Below are 19,790 nucleotides of genomic sequence, written 5' to 3'. Positions count from 1 at the left end.
CGCGGCCCCAGTACCTTACTGAAACGGAAATACCATCATCTTGGTACACCCGGAAGTTGTCTTATTCCGTTCTAGAACAAGACGTCAAGTTATGGTTCTGCTTTAACAAGTTTTAGCGAGAGACTTATGGAGACGGTGGTCGTGGTAGCTGGTAGCGAAACGAATTCTTGAGTGTTGCGGGGCAATGCAACAGGAATGGGTGTAGCAAAATGGAACGTGTATGTTTTGTGTGACCCTATTTCACCCTCTGATAAGTGTGTTACAAAATGGCGAACGTGGCTAGACGGCTGTGTTATTTTGTACCGTGAGAGCACCATTATATTTGCGCTTCCGGTAGTTTTAGAAGGCTTGTACAGAGAAATTCAATGTTTGTGTTTTGCCCCCGGGGCCAATAGAAACAAAACCATGCGTTACTTCGACAATTATCCACTTATTGCCCCTCTATTTAAATCCTAATTGCTTCCAGGCTTACTTTGGATCGTTTGCCCTAAGAAAATATATTTGTTACCGCGTGTCTTCTATGCTTTATCGCCTACTTGCCATTATAGGGAAGGGTCAGAGGTGAGGCAGTGCCTGGGAAAGCTCAGGGTCGGCAGCTGAGACAGTGTTAGTTCTTTTTGTAGTGGAAACTGGTATGATATTTACTATCCCTGCACAGCCACAGGTTCTGTGTTATTGATCGGGACTGTAGCTGGAGATTGGTAACTACTTCCAAGCGCCCACATGCAGTGGTGTAATTAGATGTTACTGGGCCCCACAGCAAATTCATTTTAGGGCCCCCAACTACATACCTCCCAACTGTCCCTTTTTTGGAGGGACAGTCCCTCTTTTGACAGCTCAACCCGCAGTCCCTCATTTGTACTGGAAAGTCCCTCTTTTCTCTGCACTGAACAGCCAGAAAAAGAAACAAAGTTTCTCACTTAATTGGCTTTTAGCAGAGCCCAAAACAGCTAACAGGTGCAAATAAGATACTTTGTAACAATTTGGAGACACAAAAACACAGTTTAGACAAGGAGAAATATTTTCAAACTTTCATAACCTGCCAAATTTTGTAAAACGAACATGGTAATTAGGGGGGGTGGCCACAGAAAGGGGTGTGGTCAAAAAAATTGCTGCGCTACGTGCTGGAAAAAAATTTTTGTCCCTCTTTTTACTTCCAAAATGTTGGGAGGTATGCCCAACATAATCAGAGGTTGTCCTGCTTTTACCAATATATGTAGAAATTGCTAATTATTTAGGGCCTCATGGAGCTAGGGTTGCCACCTTTTCTGGAAAAAAAAAATACCGGCCTTCCTACATTGCAGTTTTTTCCTATTATAACATTGGCATCAAGCATCATTTTACCGGCCAGGTGCCAACCCTACATGGAGCCCCCCTATACCTCCTGAGCCCCCCTGCAGGCACAGGTCCCCTGCCTTTCTAGTTACCCCCCTTCCCACATGCCAGCCCAGCCATATCACGCAGGAGCCATAACAATAATGACATAATTGTGATACATATAAAGGCTTGTTATACTTATATTACAAAGCACATTTTTTAGGGTATGAGGTACATTTTTCAGACTGACATTTTACAAAATGAAGCTGCCAGTGGTATATATATATATATATATATATATATATATATATATATATATATATATATATATACCAAGAGCCGTGAATATCATGTAAATTATTTAGTGAATAAAGTACCCCCTTTTGTAAAACATAAGGATATTATAAGTTACCGAGGAGTTTCATGACCATATAAAAATACAAGGCCGAGTGTTTTTATACAGGTCATGGAACTCCAAGGTAACTTCTAATAGCCTCATATTTTGCAACTGGGGGTACTTTATCCTATATAATAAAGTTGAAGTGTCTCTGCGTCCAGTCCCTGTGTCCGTGGGATTGCGCTACTGCGCATGTGCCCCACGGACCGTCTGACTACATATGTTCTAGCGCCCGTTAATTTAACGGGCTTAATGTCTAGTTTATTATAATACACAAGTTTCGCTGAGTCATGTGACAGAAATTACATCAGAACTCACCGTTTATAAGGATATAATTTACAAGATATTCATGGCTTTTGTGTATTATATCCTTATAATACACAAAAGCTGTGAATATCTTGTAAATTATATCCTTATATTATATCCTTATAAGTACTGATGTCATCAGTTATAAACGGTGAGTAGTGATGTCATTTCTGTCACATGACTCACTAAAATTTGTGTATTATAATAAATAAAGTACCCCCAGTTGTAAAATATGAGGATATTATAAGTTACCTCGGAGTTCATGACCTTTATAAAAACACTCGGCCTTCGGCCTCGTGTTTTTATATGGTCATGAAACTCCTCGGTAACTTATAATATCCTTATATTTTACAAGAGGGGGTACTTTATTCACTATATAATACACAAAATTATATATTATATAATATATATTATATAATACACAAAAATATATATATTATATATATCCTTATAAACGGTGAGTACTGATGTCATCAGTTATAAACAGTGAGTAGTGAAACTCCTCTGTAACTTATAATATCCTTATAATTTACAACAGGGGTACTTTATTCAGTAGATAAACGGTGCTTAGTGATGTCATGGGTTATAATCGGAGCTCAGTGATGTAATTTCTGTCACATGACTCACTGAAATCCTTATTAACGGGGAGCACTGATGTCATCCGTTATAAACGGTGAGTAGTGATGTTTCTGTCACATGACTCAATTTTGTGTATTATAATTATATATATATATATATATATATATATATATATATATTATATATATAATTTTTTTTGCCTCATGCATGGTCTACTATGATTTCACATCTCCTCTGATGATAATTGATTGTTTACTTGTTACATGTTGATGCAAAGGGCTTCTCTGTATTACCCCAAAGGCAAAAGTGAGTTTCAGTTTTGAACCACCACTAAACTGCCCGATTTCTATGCAGCTCACTTGTGCCAGTAGAGGAGTGCTCAGTGTATAAGGTTAACAAATTTTATAATGTATGCTGGCTCCTGAAACAAGGACAGCAATTCCATAAAGAAGGTTTAACCTACATAAGCGTCCTACATAAGGGGACCTTGTTGCCATCCCTGGCCGCCTGCGGAGATGAAGTCCAGTTTTATATGTGACAGCTGCTTCAGACACCTCCATCCTCTGTATGCCAACACCGCCTTCCTGTCAGTGAAATGGGGCACAACACTCACCAGGAGGAGTTTCTGTTTCCCTCATATCTGCATGGGTTTCCCATCACATCCCAAAACACTCATTGGCAGGCCAACTGACCTCTGATGTGACTTGTGCTTAACAATTGGGCACAGGTGTCTCTTACACATTGAACACTGGAAGTACCGCTGTGATTCTGGGGTAAAACTCAGCATTGTGACCATAGCGAATGTGATTGAATCTGCACTTTGCTCACTGCACTTCCGGATGTAAATGAGCTCTTATATATTTTTTGGAAAGGATGCATTCTTCTGAATCCAAAAGGGGTATATACTGTATATGTCTTTCTACACCTAACTACCAAACCAAAAAGCATTTTCTAAAGTTATTAGTATTGATGAAATTTCCAAAAATGGCCCAAAACTTCTCCCACATATCATTTGGTACCAACATAAAACAGCATAAATATAATGGGCAGGTTTATCAAGGGTTGAAATTAAAATTTGAATTCTATAAAGCCTATAGGTCCCCATAGGCTTTATAGCCAATTTGGGATCGAAGGAAAATCGTTTGATCGATGTATTAAAATCCTTCGAATCGAATGATTTAAACTTTCATTCGAACGATTATTGCTTCGATCGTTCGATCGAACAAATTGCGCTAAATACTTCGACTTCGATATTCGAAGTAGAAGGATTTAACTTTGAGGGTCGAATATCGAGGGTTAATTAACCCTCGATATTCGACCATTAGTAAATGTGCCCCACATGTCTGTAAGTACTTAGCTGTCAATTAGTGTTAAAAACATTGTAACATCAACAACGGATTGATCATACCTGAGATAATTCTGATTCTGGTTACATATACAGCAAACTATACTCAGCACATTCTTGAGACATATAGTTGTATTTTTAACATGGTACCAGAACATATTTTTTCAAATAAATAAGCTTCAGTGAAGGCTTTTAGGTGACTGAACATGGGGCAATAAAAGCTAATAACTTGGACACTCCAGACTGAGTTTGTAGTTTATTAACCCATGTATGGGATACTCCAGATGGCTTGCCCAACTTATATCAGCCGAAAAACCCATCATGCAAGGATGGCATTAGTGTGTTGATGAGGTACTTGCCAGACAGGTCTCTGTAGTCAGTATCACTGAAAAGTTATTGCATGGATATCTAGCTAGTCAAAAGTCCCCCAAAACCACCTACAGTCCAATGGTACTTACCCGAGCAACATTCTAACGTGGCAAAAGGAACCTTTGCCATTGAGCTGGGGGTAGTGCCATTTTCACTTGCAGTTAAACTATGGAAGGATCGTGCAGCTTCATCTGCTCTCAGTCCCCTTTGTGACAGGTACCAATGTGCTGAGTGTGGCTTTGGGGGACTTTAGGCTATTCAGAAGTAAGTATCCTATTAAAGGCATCTGTTGTCATTTTTACATTAGTCCCAAATGTCCAAAAGATGCTGCTGAGAAATATATCAACTAATAAAGCAAATTGTAATCTTTGAGAGTATGCACCTGGATCACTGAGCTGCAGCAGACTAAAACATGTTAGAGAGAGGAACAAAACAGTGTACTCTCTGTAACAAATGGCCATAGGTACATGGCTAGCCTTACCCAAAGTGTTTGATGTGAGAATATGTAAAGCATAACAGCAGCAGATACTAACTTGTTAAGTACAGTGATACCATAATGGGGGGTGTATTCATTTGTAAAACACCCCCATGACTACAGTTGCTTACTTGAGCATTAAGCTTGTTCTTTCTAACATTCCCACCATATATTGTAGCTCTACATTGAACTGTGGCATACCTTCATGCTAGAGCTCCTACTATTCTACTTTCTGCCCTTAGATATACTGCAAATATACTGAATATCTATGCAGACATGTTCTGCATACCCAAAAAGTGGAGAGCTTGTTGTAAAACTCTCTGATGTATCCCTGTTATTAAAATACATTTAGTTTCTGCTATGAACCTACAACAAAAATGAGTCCCTGGGGTCTGCAAAAAAAGAGAAGGAAGACCGTGCAAAGATTAAGAGAGTTGTTTGATAACATCCGATTTTTTCTGGTTTGAGTTTTAAAGGGGAAAACAACATTATTTCATGGAAAAAAAACTTGATTTTTTAATGATTTATTAAACCCAGAGGCTGCTAAGTCAGAAAAAAAAATACTCCATCTCAAACCTGCTGAGGTCATGTAGAAGTCAATGGCAGATGTCCCTTTTACAAGAGAAAGATATAAGCGAGTAAGTAAAAGTTTGTTTATATAGCACTTTTCAAAGCATAGCTACAAAGTGCTTTACAGACAAAAAGAAGTAAAATAAACATCCAATAAACAATAAATCATCAATTCATTCCCATAAATCAACAACAGCGACACTAGATTACATCAGATTTGACTCACACTACTTAAAAGCCAAAGTATGCTAATATGCAATGGCAAATTATTCCAAAGTCTCGGAGCATATGCGGCAAAAGCACAATCACCTTTCCCCCCTCAATCTTGTTTTAGGAGTGTTTAACAGCCAATGTACCAAGATCCACCTGCAAAGCATTGGAAAGCTTTTCAGGACTAATGATCAAAACCTCAGTTTTTTCTTCATTTAGGCTTAAAAAGTTGCAGGCCATGCAGGTTTTAATAGCGATTAAACACTCCGATAAATTATTTAAGGCGTTCTGATCATTTGGCTTAAAAGAAAAATTAAGCTGTGTATCATCTGCATAAAAATGAAAAGCAATATTAAAACATCGAATTAAAAAACCAAGGGGAAGCATATATAAAGAAAATAAAAGTGGGCCGAGAATAGACCCCTGAGAATAGACCAATCAGGGGTGTAAATTGGCATAACAATGTTTCATTTTAGCAAAGATAAGGCATCCATGTTTTTTTGCAGACTGTAGCTACTAAATGCTTTTGTGTATTTATTGTTGTTTCACATTTTGCAGTGTCACAAAGTGTTTATGGATCTGGATTAACCCAGCTGCATGCCAGTGTCAATGGTAAGTTTGTCATTATTTTACAGTGTCATGGAACTCCGAGGTAACTTCTAATATCCTTATATTTTACAACTGGGGGTACTTTATTATAATACACAGATTTCAGTGAGTCATGTGACAGAAATGACATCAGAACTCACCGTTTATAACTGATGACATCAGAAGTCACCGTTTATAAGGATATCATTTACAAGATATTCAGGGCTTTTGTGTATTATATATATATATATACATATTATCCCCTGTTAATCATTGACTGAGCTTTTATACATATTTACCCCTGTTAATCATTGACTGAGCTTTCAAAGTAGCAACTTCCTTTTAATATATGGAAACAGTAGTATTTCAGCAGTGACATAAAGTTTATTTGATTAACAGAAAATATGCATCATATCAAAATTAGACAGGTGCGTAAATATGGGCACCCCAACAGAGATATTACATCAGTACTTAGTTGAGTCTCCTTTTGCAAATGTAACAGCCTCTAGATGCCTCCTATAGCCTTTGATGAGTGTCTGTATGGCGTTATTTTTGACCATTCGTCCATACAAAATCCCTCCAGTTCAGTTATATTTGATGGCTGCCGAGCATGGACAGCCTGCTTCAAATCATCCCATAGATTTTCCATGATATTCAAGTCGGGAGACTGTGACGGCCATTCCAGAATATTGTACTTCTCCCTCTGCATAAATGCCTTTGTAGATGTTGAAGTGTGTTTAGTGTCATTGTCTTGTTGGAATATCCAACCCCTGCATAACTTCAACTTTGTGACTGATGCTTGAACATTATCCTGAAGAATTTGTTGATATTGGGTTGAATTCATCCGACCCTCGACTTTAATATGGGCCCCAGTCCCTGAACTAGCCACACAGCCCCACATCATAATGGAACCTCCACCTCCAATTTGACAGTAGGTAGCAGGTGTTTTTCTTGGAATGAGGTGTTCTTCTTCCACCATTCAAAGTGCTTTTTGTTATGACCACATAACTCAATATGTGTCTCAGTCCAAGCACTTTGTTCCAAAATGACTGTGGCTTGTCTAAATGAGCTTTTGCATACAACAAGCAACTCTTGTTTGTGGCGTGAGTGCAGAAAGGGCTTCTTCTCTCTCATCACCCTGCCATACAGATATTCTTTGTGCAAATTGTGCTGAATTGTAGAACGATGTACAGATACACCATCTGCAGCAAGATGTCCTTGCAGGTCTTTGGAGGTGATCTTTGGTTTGTCTGTAACCATTCTCACAATCCTCTGCATGTGCCGCTCCTGTATTTTTCTTGGCTTGCCAGACCTGGGCTTTACAGCAACTGTGCCTGTGGCCTTCCATTTCCTGATTACATTCCTTGCAGTTGAAACTGACAGTTTAAACATCTGAGATAGCTTTTTGTTGCCTTCCCCTAAACCATGATACTGAACAATCTTTGTTTTTAGATCTTTTGAGAGTTGCTTTGAGGATCCCATGCTGTCACACTTCAGAGGAGAGTCAAACAGAAGCACAACTTGCAATTGGCCACCTTAAATACCTTTTCTCATGATTGGACACACCTGCCTACAGGGCTGCCATCAGGGTGGCACAGGAGGAACAGTTGTCCTGGGCCCCGCAGGGCTTTGTGTCTAAGGGGGGCCCAGCCATGCTTTAATTACTTGATTAGCCGCTCCCCCTGCTTGGATAGGTGAAGTAGGAACTTCCCTTCCAGTCTATCCAATCCCAATGCAGCTTTACCAGGACTTATCCTTAAAGAACCAATGAGGGTACAGAGAATCTTGCGTGCAGGAGCTGCTGTCCTGTTTCCTAAGCTGGCAGCACTCTGAAAGCTAATCAAGTAAGTGAAGCATGGCCGCCCCCCCTGATATTAATAGGAAATAAAGATAAATATATAGGAAGGCTGGTATTTTTTTCCAGAAAAGGTGGCAACCCTACCACCAATGGCTTTTTATAACTTGTGGGAGGGGGCCTAGGCATTAATTTTTTTACTCTGCAGGGGGGGCACTGATCACTAATGGCTTTTTATAACTTGTTGGGGGGAGGCGGGCCAAGGGTTTGCTTAAGGGTGGGCGGGAACCAGGGGCACCAGAAAATGTTGCCGTACGAGACCCTGTGATTTCTGAAGGTGGCCCTGCCTGCCTATGAAGTTCAAGGCTTAAAGTTCAATTTGATGTTGCCAGTAATCAGTATTGAGCAGCTACATGCATTCAAATTAGCAAAATTACAAGGGTACCCAAATATTTGCACAGCCAGTTTTTCACATTTGATGTCATTTCATACAACTGAATACTGCTACACTAAAAATCTTTGTTCAGAAAACACCCCAGATGTTCCTGGGAAATGAAAGACATAACCACTGTTATCTTTTTTGTTGAAAGTGGAGTAAATCATCTATAAATATAAATATATATATCTATATATATATAGATATATTTATAGATGATTTTATATATATATATATATATATATATATATATATATATATATATATAAATATATATATATATAAATATATACATACAGTATCTACATAATCTGCCCTTTATTGCCATGAATCTACATACCACGCTATTCAGATTATTTACCAGTTCAGAATATATATATGTTATAAATTATGAATTATGTTAAACCAGTGCCCTTCGTACTGAGATCTTGATATGAATGGAAATGTGCAGTTTATGCTGAGACACTAGTGTTTGGTTGAGCTGTCACAAAGGCAATCAGTGGACTGCGCCTTGTCACAAGCATAGGAGCCATCTCAGGCCACACCCCCACCCTCTGTATTATCCCCCCTCCTTAATGGGAGGAGAGGAAATGATGATTTTGTAGGGCAGAGGAAGAGATTGTCTGAGATCTGTATGAGCGAGAACAGAGTCTACAAGCAGCTGGGCACCTGTGTCTTGTAGTCTTTGAAGGAATTTAAACACTGATCATTTGGAATTGTGGGAGTAGCTGTTCTAAAAAGGTAAATTATCTGTATGCTTCTATTATTTATATCTTAATTTGTGCATGTTCAGTCTTGTTGTTCATTTTTTCCAACTAATTGCATTATTTTCATGGTAAAGCACGGTGCAAATGTTTTACATGATACATTTTATATATTGATGACGCGTGATAATAATAGATTCCCACTGCTTACACAAGAGGTGACTGCAGACTGGCAATTTCATATAGAAAAATCATTGTTTGTGTCAGTATTTATGGTGTAAATACTATGCCTCTTCCAATATCTCTGTTTATATATACACATTCATAATCATGCAGTTATAAGCAATTCTATAAACATATAAACACGTTGGATACATTAATCTTTACAAGTAACATTTTCCAATTCTTGAAGAGACATTTATTGAAGGGTGGACATTTTTTACATTGTATATGTATATTTACCTGAGTATAGTTAAAAAGTATATATGATTATTATTATGGGATACTAGTGAAAATGTATATATTTAAATGGGTATTTCACCTTCTAAGAACATTTTTTAGTTCCGATGGTGTCAGTGCACAAGCAATAAATGAATAAATTCTCAATTGCTTTCTTTTTTTTTAATATTTTGCTAATATTAGCGGTTACATTAGTTGATTCTAGGGTTGCCACCCGGCCGGTAAAATACCTGCCAGGGCTGGGGCCGGTATTACAAATTTACAGACAATGTAGCTGCCGGTAATTTGTAATACCTATAACAAAAGCCCTTGGCCCTCTGGCAGAAACTTACCTCTCCTTAGTCTTCTGCCTCTCTCGCAATGGGCCCCCGCCCCCTTTTGCATCACACTGCATGCGGCCCGCCCCTTTTTACATCACAGTCTCCCCATTTACCCGTGACCCTGCACCTTTTTACGTCACGGCGTTACCGCCCCATCACTGGCCGGTACATTTTTAAAAAAAGGTGGCAACCCTAGTTGATTCATGTCTTATCTTTGACCCTACTGACCAAATCCCTTAGTTTCATTAAAGGCAACTGTTGGATTTAATACAATAGTTGCTAATGTTTCACAGATGCTGCTGAGAAATGTATCATTAATGTAACAAATTGTAATAGTTTAGTGGCTGCACCTGGATTACTGAGTTTGCTGGCTGCACTGCATTTAAAACAGACGATTCCGTAGTAGAAATCACTACATGGGCTCAGGAATAATTCTGAAAACCTGTATGTATATAAGCAATTTGAAACTCTACCATGCAAAGAAAAAATCATGTATAAACATGATCCAGATACATTTAAGATGGACTGAGTTGAAGTGATCCAGATTTTAAATTCTCTTTGGATATCATGGATGCCGCGTCTCCAAGCTAAAAAGGAGAAGGCCCATATGGCTTGCTATCAGGGCACAGTTCAAAAGCAAGCATTTCAGACTATGGGTCAATTTCACTAAAAGGCGAATTTTCGCCAGTGACCACTTCGCCACACTCTGCGCCACTTCGCCAGGGGCAAATTCGTTACCACTACTCTAATTCACTAAAATGTGAAGTTGTGTTTTAGCAGCTGAACAATGGCGGATTTTCTCATAGTGAAACTTTGTGCTTAGGTTCATTTGAATAGGGTCGGGTATCTAAAAGTCGTATGGACATCTTTATTGGTAATGTTGGTGCAATTGCTTGAAGTGGCCACTTCAATGAGCCATAATAAAGACAGAAGAAATCCTCTAATGCCCTAGACATGAGCCTGTATACACTGGCTCAGTAAATAAAGATCAACGATTTCTTCTTCTTACTTACTTAGTGTTAAACTGGACAAGCAAAGCTGGCCATGGTAACCAATCAGAATTAGTTTTGATCAGTATAAAGTTAAAAAATGAACACAAACATCTGAGTGGCTGTAAGCTCCTATATTTGGAGTTCAGTGGGGAAAAGCTGACCTAATTGATGGAATAATGAATACTTTCATAAATCTTTCTTGAGAAAGACAGTCACACAATCTTCATTAGTGTATTTAACATTTTAATAACAAGCATGTTAAATGTATGTATTATATAGCTATAGTATATATATATATATATATATATATATATTTTATAGATTAGGTTATTGTTTATAACACTCAGCTTGGACACACATAGGATAGTATCAGGTCTATACTTTGGTCTGCTGCCACCCTAGGCACCAGACAGGACCAACCTACCCTTTGTCAAATTGTATGTGCACAGGCCAATCTGCATAATGCAGATGAGCAAATCTCCAGAGGAAGAGGAACCCCTCTCCTTCTCAGATCCGCCGCTGAAATTCCTATAAGTCACTGTAAGGGGGTTCTTACTGTTGGATGCTTCTTAAAAGCTGCTGCACTTGGCATGAGCACATGAGTGCCTATATATAAATATGGCCCCGGACAGTGTTTGAGCAAAGACTCATCTAAAATAACGAACCTGCACACTGACATACAGAATACAGCAGCAGGACTGAGATTGAAAAGTAGCCCACATATAAACATGGCTGAGTGGATTTCAGCTTGAAATGCAAAGTCTCGCGTTTCTTCACCTCAATTAACAGAGTCTGTTCATGCTGAAGCCGACACAACGCTTTTAGACGCAAACAGACAAGAAGATCGGCTAGCAGTCGCGGGCTCAAATCAACGTGCAGATTTCAGCAGACTGATTTCTGCCCCATATTCTTATCCAGTTGGTACAATTACAACAATTAAAACACATATTTGCTTGGTTGCCATGGGTTACTTTTCAGGTGCAAATTTTCCCATTGTCCTAGTGGTTCTTGGCCCAGGCTAATGCCACATGGGGGCTGATCTTGGCTTTTGCTTTTCCTCAGGCAAAGATCAGCCCAGTATGGAATTAGCCTAAGGGCACTACAGAGACACAGCACTGTTCTTATATACAGACACACTAGTGATGACCCATGTTCTCTTAGTACATACTTATAGTAGCTTCTTCAAAAAACATACTAGCCTTCTGTACTGTTTGATTAGCACCAAGCCGCCTCTATACCACTTCTTGGAAAAAGCTGTGTAACTAAACATGCACTCACTCAAGAGCAATGGGTTCAATGGAAGCCTAGAAGAGCATGTCAGCACAAAGCTTAACAAACAGCACCATGGGCTGGTGCATACTTGGGGAAAAGGCACATTATTTTGGGGAAGCCAGGCAACTAGAGTTACTGTGGCATGAATAACAACTTGGCTCTGCCCTCAGTGATCACTTACCTGAAACCCTATGCTGGTGCTCCTGTTAGCAGAAAACTGCACTGGCCTGGGGTACCTCTGTAAGAACACCAACATCTCCTTCCTGCTTCTTGGTTTTCTGCTAACAGGAGCACCAACCTGGGCAATCTGGTAAGTGATTACAATCAATGGGGGTGCCTAACATTTGGTACCCCTTTATGTTGAACACCTATAAAGTATGTATTACATTTCCTTAGTTTAGAGGTCCCCAAATAGGCAAACCAAAGTGTTTTCTGTCAAAACATATTCTGTTGGGCCAACCAATGTCAACATTGTCATTCTGCTTTTGAAGGCCTCAATATCTGTTATGTTTTTTGTAGGTAATGATGAGTACCCAAAAATCAGAAAGCAGCAGAAAAAGGAAAAGCACAAAACCGCAAAAATCAGATGAAGTCAAAAGAAGGCTTCCCTTAAATGAAATTGAGGTTATGGAATCCTTTCATAAGGTATGTCAATATGTGTACTTTTGTACTATTTAATCAATTCCTGGGGCCTATTTAATCTTCACCCTGCCTACCTACACCAAGCTAAGTGCCACACAAATACACTATTTATACTTATACACTCTTACTATTACAACTAGCATGCTCACACTTTTTTGCCTACACACACAATACGTAATTTGACAAGTGTTTAAACACAAGCACTTCTTCACTCCTTCTTAACATGTCAAATTATTTCCCATTAAAAAGTGTTTTTTGGTTAAATGTAACTAGTGGGAATAATTAACACCCTTTCTTAATTACTTTTGATGTAGTTGTGTTTTTACAAATTATATATTGCATTTAATGAGTGTATTTTTTTAGTTGCCAATTGCTGTTCCTGCACAACTAGCTAAACTGAGATTTTGATCACTGACTCAGCACTGACTGTGCTATAAATCGTTTTAATTGCTTTGAATGAATTATTTTATGATTTTTCATGAACTCAGTTTTTTTCTGCATTGATTATTAATAATCATATGCATACTGGGTTTCAAGCTCTTCAGAAAAACCCAGACATTTATATTTATGTTGTTTTGGGAGTAAAGATTTTTAAAAGGGATAGTTTACCATCAAAAAAATTTTTCAGTTTAGTTGCTTTCTATTGTCTATTTTTAACCATTTTTCAAAACACTGAAGTCCAAAGATTGATGTTCATGTTTCTGGTGTTTACGCATCTCAGAACTCCAGCTGCAGCCTTAGAACTTAGAACAATTTGCTACATTAGTTGATAGTTAGTTGATACATTTCTCAGTAGCATCTGTGGAATATTAGCAACTATTGCATCAATAGCTGACTTTATTTATACTACTAGTAAAGCTAGAATATTGATGGGCTAGAGCTCATATTCTGGGTAACACCAATAATTGGGGCCTAGTGGGTAGAGTAGAAACTGCTCATAGTGACTGGTGGCAGACTGAGCCTGAGTCTAATACAAAAATTAGAAGCCAGGACAGCAGAATCCAATATACTTCAGTTAGAAAAAAAAATCAAATTGTAGCATCTGTTTTATTTTAGAGGCTCTACATGCCACATACTTTGGTAATCCTAAAGTGTAACAGAATTAAAATAAAAATGCTACACCATATGTTAAGCTTTTCCACCAGCCCATATCCACCACAGCCCTTTAGGTGAAGATCTATGCCTCTGTAGATGCCCTCAGTAACTCCCTACCTTCTTTTCTGCTGATTTACAGCATTCGGTCTGCACTTCGTAACCATGATTCTGCCACTCTTTCTCTTCACTTGTTTAGAATTATTATGGGCATATTATGTGACCTATTATGTGACCTCTCTCACTTTCACCCTTTCACATACATGTATATCCCTAAAAATCCCATACAAGAAAATACAGATGAGTGGAATTTTGGTGGACTGCTGCAGGTGTTGTTTTTCTTTGATAAATAGAGGCTGCTACAAACTTTCCTGGGTCTTTCTCTCACATTAATCATATATTGTGCCCTGCATGTATTACAGTGTGAAGGTCACCATGAACACAATATTCTCTGTAATTTATTGTAGACTTTGCATACAGTGTTCGTCAAATAATGACATTAGAGCTTGCCCCAGTTTGCCAGAGTGAAATTCTGCTGCTCTCTCTTAATCTGTGTGATTTTTTTACATCATATTTATCAATCATGATGCCAATTTCATTGCAGGAGGAATCACAGTCTGGTGAACAGAACACAGCAAAAAGAAAGAGAGGACGGCCTAAAGGGAACAAAAACAAATACCCATCTTGGTCTGCTCTGCAGGTAACAAGACTTCCAGGCTAATTTAACATAAAGCTGCATTTCCATTATTCATTTTAATGCACTTAACTAGCTATGCTTAGCTTTTACAGAAGACATATGCCAGCCTTAAATTATCTGCTTTAATAAAAACTTCTGAGTTGCAATTAAATAGTGTATGTTCTCCTTCAGTAGGAATATCTTGATTTTTTTTTTGGACTAATTATTCTATTTCTCAGATCTCTTCATCCAGTGATGGAAAAAGTAACTTTCCTACCTCATCAGAATGTCCAAAAGTACTGGATAATGATGGGGTCAGGTCCCCAGAAAATGAATATCCTAAAGAAGAAGAATATCAACAAAAAGAAAGAAATAGGTCCAAAGGGAGCACAGCAAAGACACTGTGCAGTTCATCTGCCAAGGTTGGTGAGACTATTTTGTATTTTGTGCCTGTGCCTTTTGCACCTCTAAACAGACAAGGGAAACTGAACTCGCCTGGGTGCCAATATGTTAGACCCCACCCCCCATCATACACATAACATTTTTTTTTGTATATGTTGGCCTCAACATTTTTGTGTACATGACTTGTAGCAGTCCATTATACCACTCCAGACTGGATACCCCTTGATGAGTGAAGTGTAACCCAGTAGAAACCCAGGGTAACATATAAAGCTATTTCCTTTATGATAACCTTAAGCAAAAATAAGTAAATGCTGTTGCAACCTTTAACTTCACTGCAGGAAGAATCAAAATCTGGTGAACAGAAGACAGCAAAAGGAAAGAGAGGAAGGCCTAAAGGAAGCAAAAACAAATACCCATCTTGGTTTGCTCTGCAGGTGAGACACGTACTTGGCTAATTTAACATTAAGTACCCTTTACATCATTCATTTTACAGCATTCAACCAATGCCACATAGTTAGCTTTTTCATCTGTTCCTAAATCATCAGCATATAACCTTACATTATGGCTTGTACACGATATACGTATTATTCTTTTCTGACTAGTAAATGCCATTCTATTAATTCCCCCAGCAGCGAACACCTGGAGCTCCAAAGATGGGAAGAGGGAGACCCAGAAAACCAGTTGAAACTAATGGCACTTTGGTTCCCAAGAGGCCAAGAGGGAGGCCTAAAGGAAGTTTAAACAAAATCCCTTCTGCAAAAAAGGTGTGTGACTTATAGGCCATTTTACATTCCCTGCTGCTTCATATTGTGTTTTGCTGGCTGAGACACCCAGTCTATGCATGGTAAAGTTTGCAACACATAATTATGTTTTTATTAATTTGACAAAGAACCAAATGGCATTGTTTCAATTTAAAGATTTATATATTCCAATATTTAATTATGTTTTTTTTTATATTTTTACAGCTTGCTGTCAGCATGGGAAGCTCTTGTGTACAGAAGAGAGGGCGTCCAAGGAAGCATTTATTGCACCTTCCAACTTTAACTCCCAAAAGACCCAGAGGAAGGCCAAAGATTGTTAGAATATCACCAACTGGACCCATTGATGTGGTGAGAAGCATAGAGATTGATCAATGAAAACTAAGCATGTGAAATGCTAACTGGCTTAAAATTGTAAATATATATACATACACACACATATTATAAATATATAAATACCTTGCATCCATTAGAATTGCCTCATGTAATACACCCTACACGTGCAATACTGGATAATTGCGCAAAAGTTTTTTACATGAGGCAATTCTGGATCTGTTTGGTAAGGTGTTTTCTGGCAATTTGTCTCCACGGGCAAAGTGGGCCATTGCCCTAAATAAATAATGAGTGCATGTGAAAGTAGGTATGGGGTATATGATATATGTGATACTAGTTTCAAAGCCAATCAACAACACTGGCCTTTCTTAAAAATGGCTTTGACTGGTGACACTGTGACTGGCATTCAGTATGGCAAGTTGATTAATGCTTAAATCATTAGTTTATCAACTGCTGCCTTCACAAATGATTTCTTTATTTTGCATACAAATATGTAATTTTTACTTTGTCCATTAGCCTTTTGGGCTAGCCTAAAGTTCCAGTACCTTCTTAAAAAGGCATGGTGGTCCCGATAGGTAGGGGCAGTTGCTTTCTACCTGGATGATCTATCCTTCTAGGGTATTTTTTTGCCCCAAGTGCAGTTTAATAACCTCTGTAACAATCAGACCTGGAAGATGTTGAAATTGTCAAGCAACTCAAGAAAATCCAACCCCACACCATATCAAAACTTGCTTTTGGCCCTACTCAACCAGTTTATTATAGTGATGTTTTCCACCATTGATGTAAAACCATATCCCATATTTCACATCTAGGCTCGTTAAAGGAATATCCAGCAGTTTTGTCATCACTGTGCCCATATCTATATCTCTTACAACCAGCAAGTTTCTAAACGGGTGGTGCAAATCAACAAATGGAACAAAGCAAAACCCCTCCTTCCTGTGAACATATTCAAGATCATGCCATTCATGCTTGACCTCATAACTTTTAAGTTTTGCCAACTAAGGCTCAGTTATACCACATTAGCTTATCTAACCCTCTTTAAGTTTTGGAGAGGTTGCCAAACAAGTTGATTTTGTACCCATATGCCCACCTTTAGAAGGTGATATCAGACTGATCAGATGATGGGCCGGTGGGAACGAAGACTGCATCAATGAACTGATGTGGTCCTCAATCTGATTGGAATTTTAAGCCTGCATGATCATTGGCCAATTTTTGGTAAAATATTGATTGGGGGAAGAACGTCAGGGAGCCCCATAAACAATAAACTGCCGACTTTGGCCTGTGTATGGCCACTTTAAAGAGTGGTTCAGCCCATTTCTAAAGTTGTAGAAATCTTATCAGAGTTTGTTAGTCAAAAGAAGCTGTATCCAGGGGAGTGGGTCTCTTCCAGGTTGCTTGTCCTTTTTTTGTGCGACCCCTTTTCCCATGCTAACTTATCTTACACAAGATTCATCAAAAATGTATATAAGTAAACTACATGGCATCCCATGATCTGTAATAAGGAGGTAGTTCAAATGCATTCTACATCCAATGATTTCCTGGGTCCAACAGACCTACCTTTCCAAGGAAAGCACATGGTTATTTCATAATTCATTTAATTAGGGCCATCAGCATTGAGAGAAAAGGACATGGCTTTATAAGAGTTGCTATGCAAGGCTCATCATGCACACAATTAATATAATACCTTCTCTGTGTAGGATGCCAGTTTTGGATGGAACTGGTTTTTCAGTAGGGCAAAGTTTAGGTAGTCTCAGTAGAATATGTATTAGAGCTCACACACATCAGGGATAAGCCCCGGCAAAAGTATTTTCGGGCTGATTCCTGAAATAATGGGACTGAACAGTGTATAATAATTTCCGAGACTTTTTTCAAATATATTTAAAGGGATTGTTTACCTTTGGGTTAATTTTAAGGGGTCTATTTATTAAGCTTCAAATTTTTTTGTTTGAGTTTTTAAGGGGAAAAATCCACATTTTTAAAAAAAATAACTTTTCGAGATTTTTTATGCTCCAAACCTGCTAAAAATTTGAATCCAAAAATACTCCAGCTAAAACCTGTCGAAGTCAGTGGCAGATGTCCCTTTTAAGGTTGGAAGATGTTTCTTGCCTTCTTTATCTTTTCGAACATTTTGGGGCTGAAAAAGTTGCACTTTTCGATCAACAATTTGAAAAAGTAACACTTTTTGAAGGATAATTCTAAAAAAGTTGTGCTTTTAAGGCAATTAGTGGTTGGGAATTAGGTTGAATTTGTTTTTATTGAACAAAGTTTTAGTAAATAGGCCCTGTAGTGTGACCAATGCAATTGGTTTTCTTTTTTTTTTCTTTTTTTTATGATTTATGGTTTTTGAGTTATTTAGTCTTTTATTTAGCTGCTCTCCAGTTTGCAATTTCAGCTATCTGGTTGGTAGGGTCCAAATCAACATAGCAATAATGCATTTATTTGAATAAGAGACTGGATTAGGAATAGGAGAGGGCCAGAATAAAAGTAAAAAAGTAAGTAATAAAAAATAGCATTAACAATACATTTGTAGCCTTACAGAGCATTTGTCTTTTAGATGGGGTCAGTGACCCTCATTTGAAAGCTGAAAAGAGTCAGAAGAAAAAGGCAAATAATTAAAAAACTATAAAAAAAAAGTAATGAAGACCAATTGAAAATTGCATAGAATTGGCCATTCTATAACTACTAACAGTTAACTCAAAGGCAAACCACACCTTTAAACACAGAGAAAACCATGTCTGCAGGATTAAAGTCTGTGGGAAAATATTTGACCTAAAAATGTATAGTCCGTTACTTTTGATCAATATGTATGGCTGTTAGGCAAAAAGGAAATTGTATAGATTTACCAGAAAGAAACTGTTATTTTGATAAAACAGGATCATACTTATTTACAGTTAACAGGTTGTAAAACATGAAGAAATTTAAAAAAATTGTCAGCAATCACACCGTTCAATAACAATTTTGACTTTAAATTTTGCAGGTTAAAGGCTCAAGTGTGCAAAAGAATGAGAAAACCAGTGGCACTGATGGACCTTGAATTGATTGAGCCTCTTCATACTCCTTATGGGTTAAGGAAGGAAAAGGAAATTCACAGAGATTTCCCCAGTAAGCATTAAATGCTTCAGGGAAATAGACTAGAAGCAGAAATGCAACAGTAAAAGGGTTGTCAGGATTTTTTTTTATAGTGAGGAATTAGGTTGTGTGAAATTTTTCTCAATGTTACTGTTTTAAACGTGTGCAACTATATTTGAGTAGCCTCACAGACACAGTAGTTGATTTCATAATGCTGCTGTTTCCTTATAACATATTTATAAATTGTTTTGTGTCGTAATAAAAATGTTTTTTTTTGTATTATGTCCTCTTTGACCACAATGATCTGTAATACCTAATAGTCACTGCATCTGCTCCAGTGTTATATCTTGCCAAAATGGACAGTTGCCAGGGAGAACATTTTTGCATTTCTAAAGAGAATCACCTGAACCCAAGTCCAGCTGTTTCAAGTCAGTACAGAGGCAATGCTGAGTGTTTTGTTGCTGAGCTGTAAATAGCATGGATGGTAAAAAGCTGGGAATCGTCCCATCTGCCATTTTTGATATGGTGCAATTTTGCTGAAGAAAACCTGAATTCACTATTAGATACCAATATATTAGGCACTGCCCAGTCTCTATGTTTGTTCCTTGTTTTTAGGAAAAAAATGCACTGGCCTGGGAATTTCTATTGCAGTGCCACTTAACCCTGTCATTTTACAGAAATAAT

At 38.0% G+C, this 19,790-nt stretch overlaps 1 protein-coding gene across 4 annotated transcripts; it reads left to right on the top strand.

Moving 5' to 3' along the window:
* The first annotated feature begins 70 nt into the window (after positions 1-70).
* Positions 71-19,385, top strand: LOC100126628 (uncharacterized). Of its 4 annotated transcripts, none has more exons than XM_018231785.2 (9): positions 79-218; positions 6,127-6,180; positions 12,654-12,779; positions 14,473-14,568; positions 14,784-14,966; positions 15,285-15,380; positions 15,579-15,710; positions 15,912-16,055; positions 19,015-19,385. In XM_018231785.2, the coding sequence occupies exons 2-9, from the start codon at positions 6,166-6,168 to the stop codon at positions 19,069-19,071; spliced, it is 849 nt and encodes a 282-aa protein (XP_018087274.1). In that variant the 5' UTR covers positions 79-218; positions 6,127-6,165; the 3' UTR covers positions 19,072-19,385.
* Positions 19,386-19,790: the final 405 nt, after the last annotated feature.

This window comes from Xenopus laevis, chromosome 8S (assembly GCF_017654675.1).
Source record: "Xenopus laevis strain J_2021 chromosome 8S, Xenopus_laevis_v10.1, whole genome shotgun sequence".
Lineage (NCBI taxonomy): Eukaryota > Metazoa > Chordata > Amphibia > Anura > Pipidae > Xenopus > Xenopus laevis.
Note: the sequence above shows the minus strand (reverse complement) of the source record. Positions and strands in the feature narration are given on the sequence as shown.

Coding starts and splice junctions, on each gene's coding strand:
- LOC100126628 (XM_018231784.2), top strand. Junction 15,711..15,911: donor AAATCCCTTCTGCAAAAAAG/GTGTGTGACTTA, acceptor ATATTTTTACAG/CTTGCTGTCAGCATGGGAAG. Junction 16,056..19,014: donor CAACTGGACCCATTGATGTG/GTGAGAAGCATA, acceptor TAAATTTTGCAG/GTTAAAGGCTCAAGTGTGCA.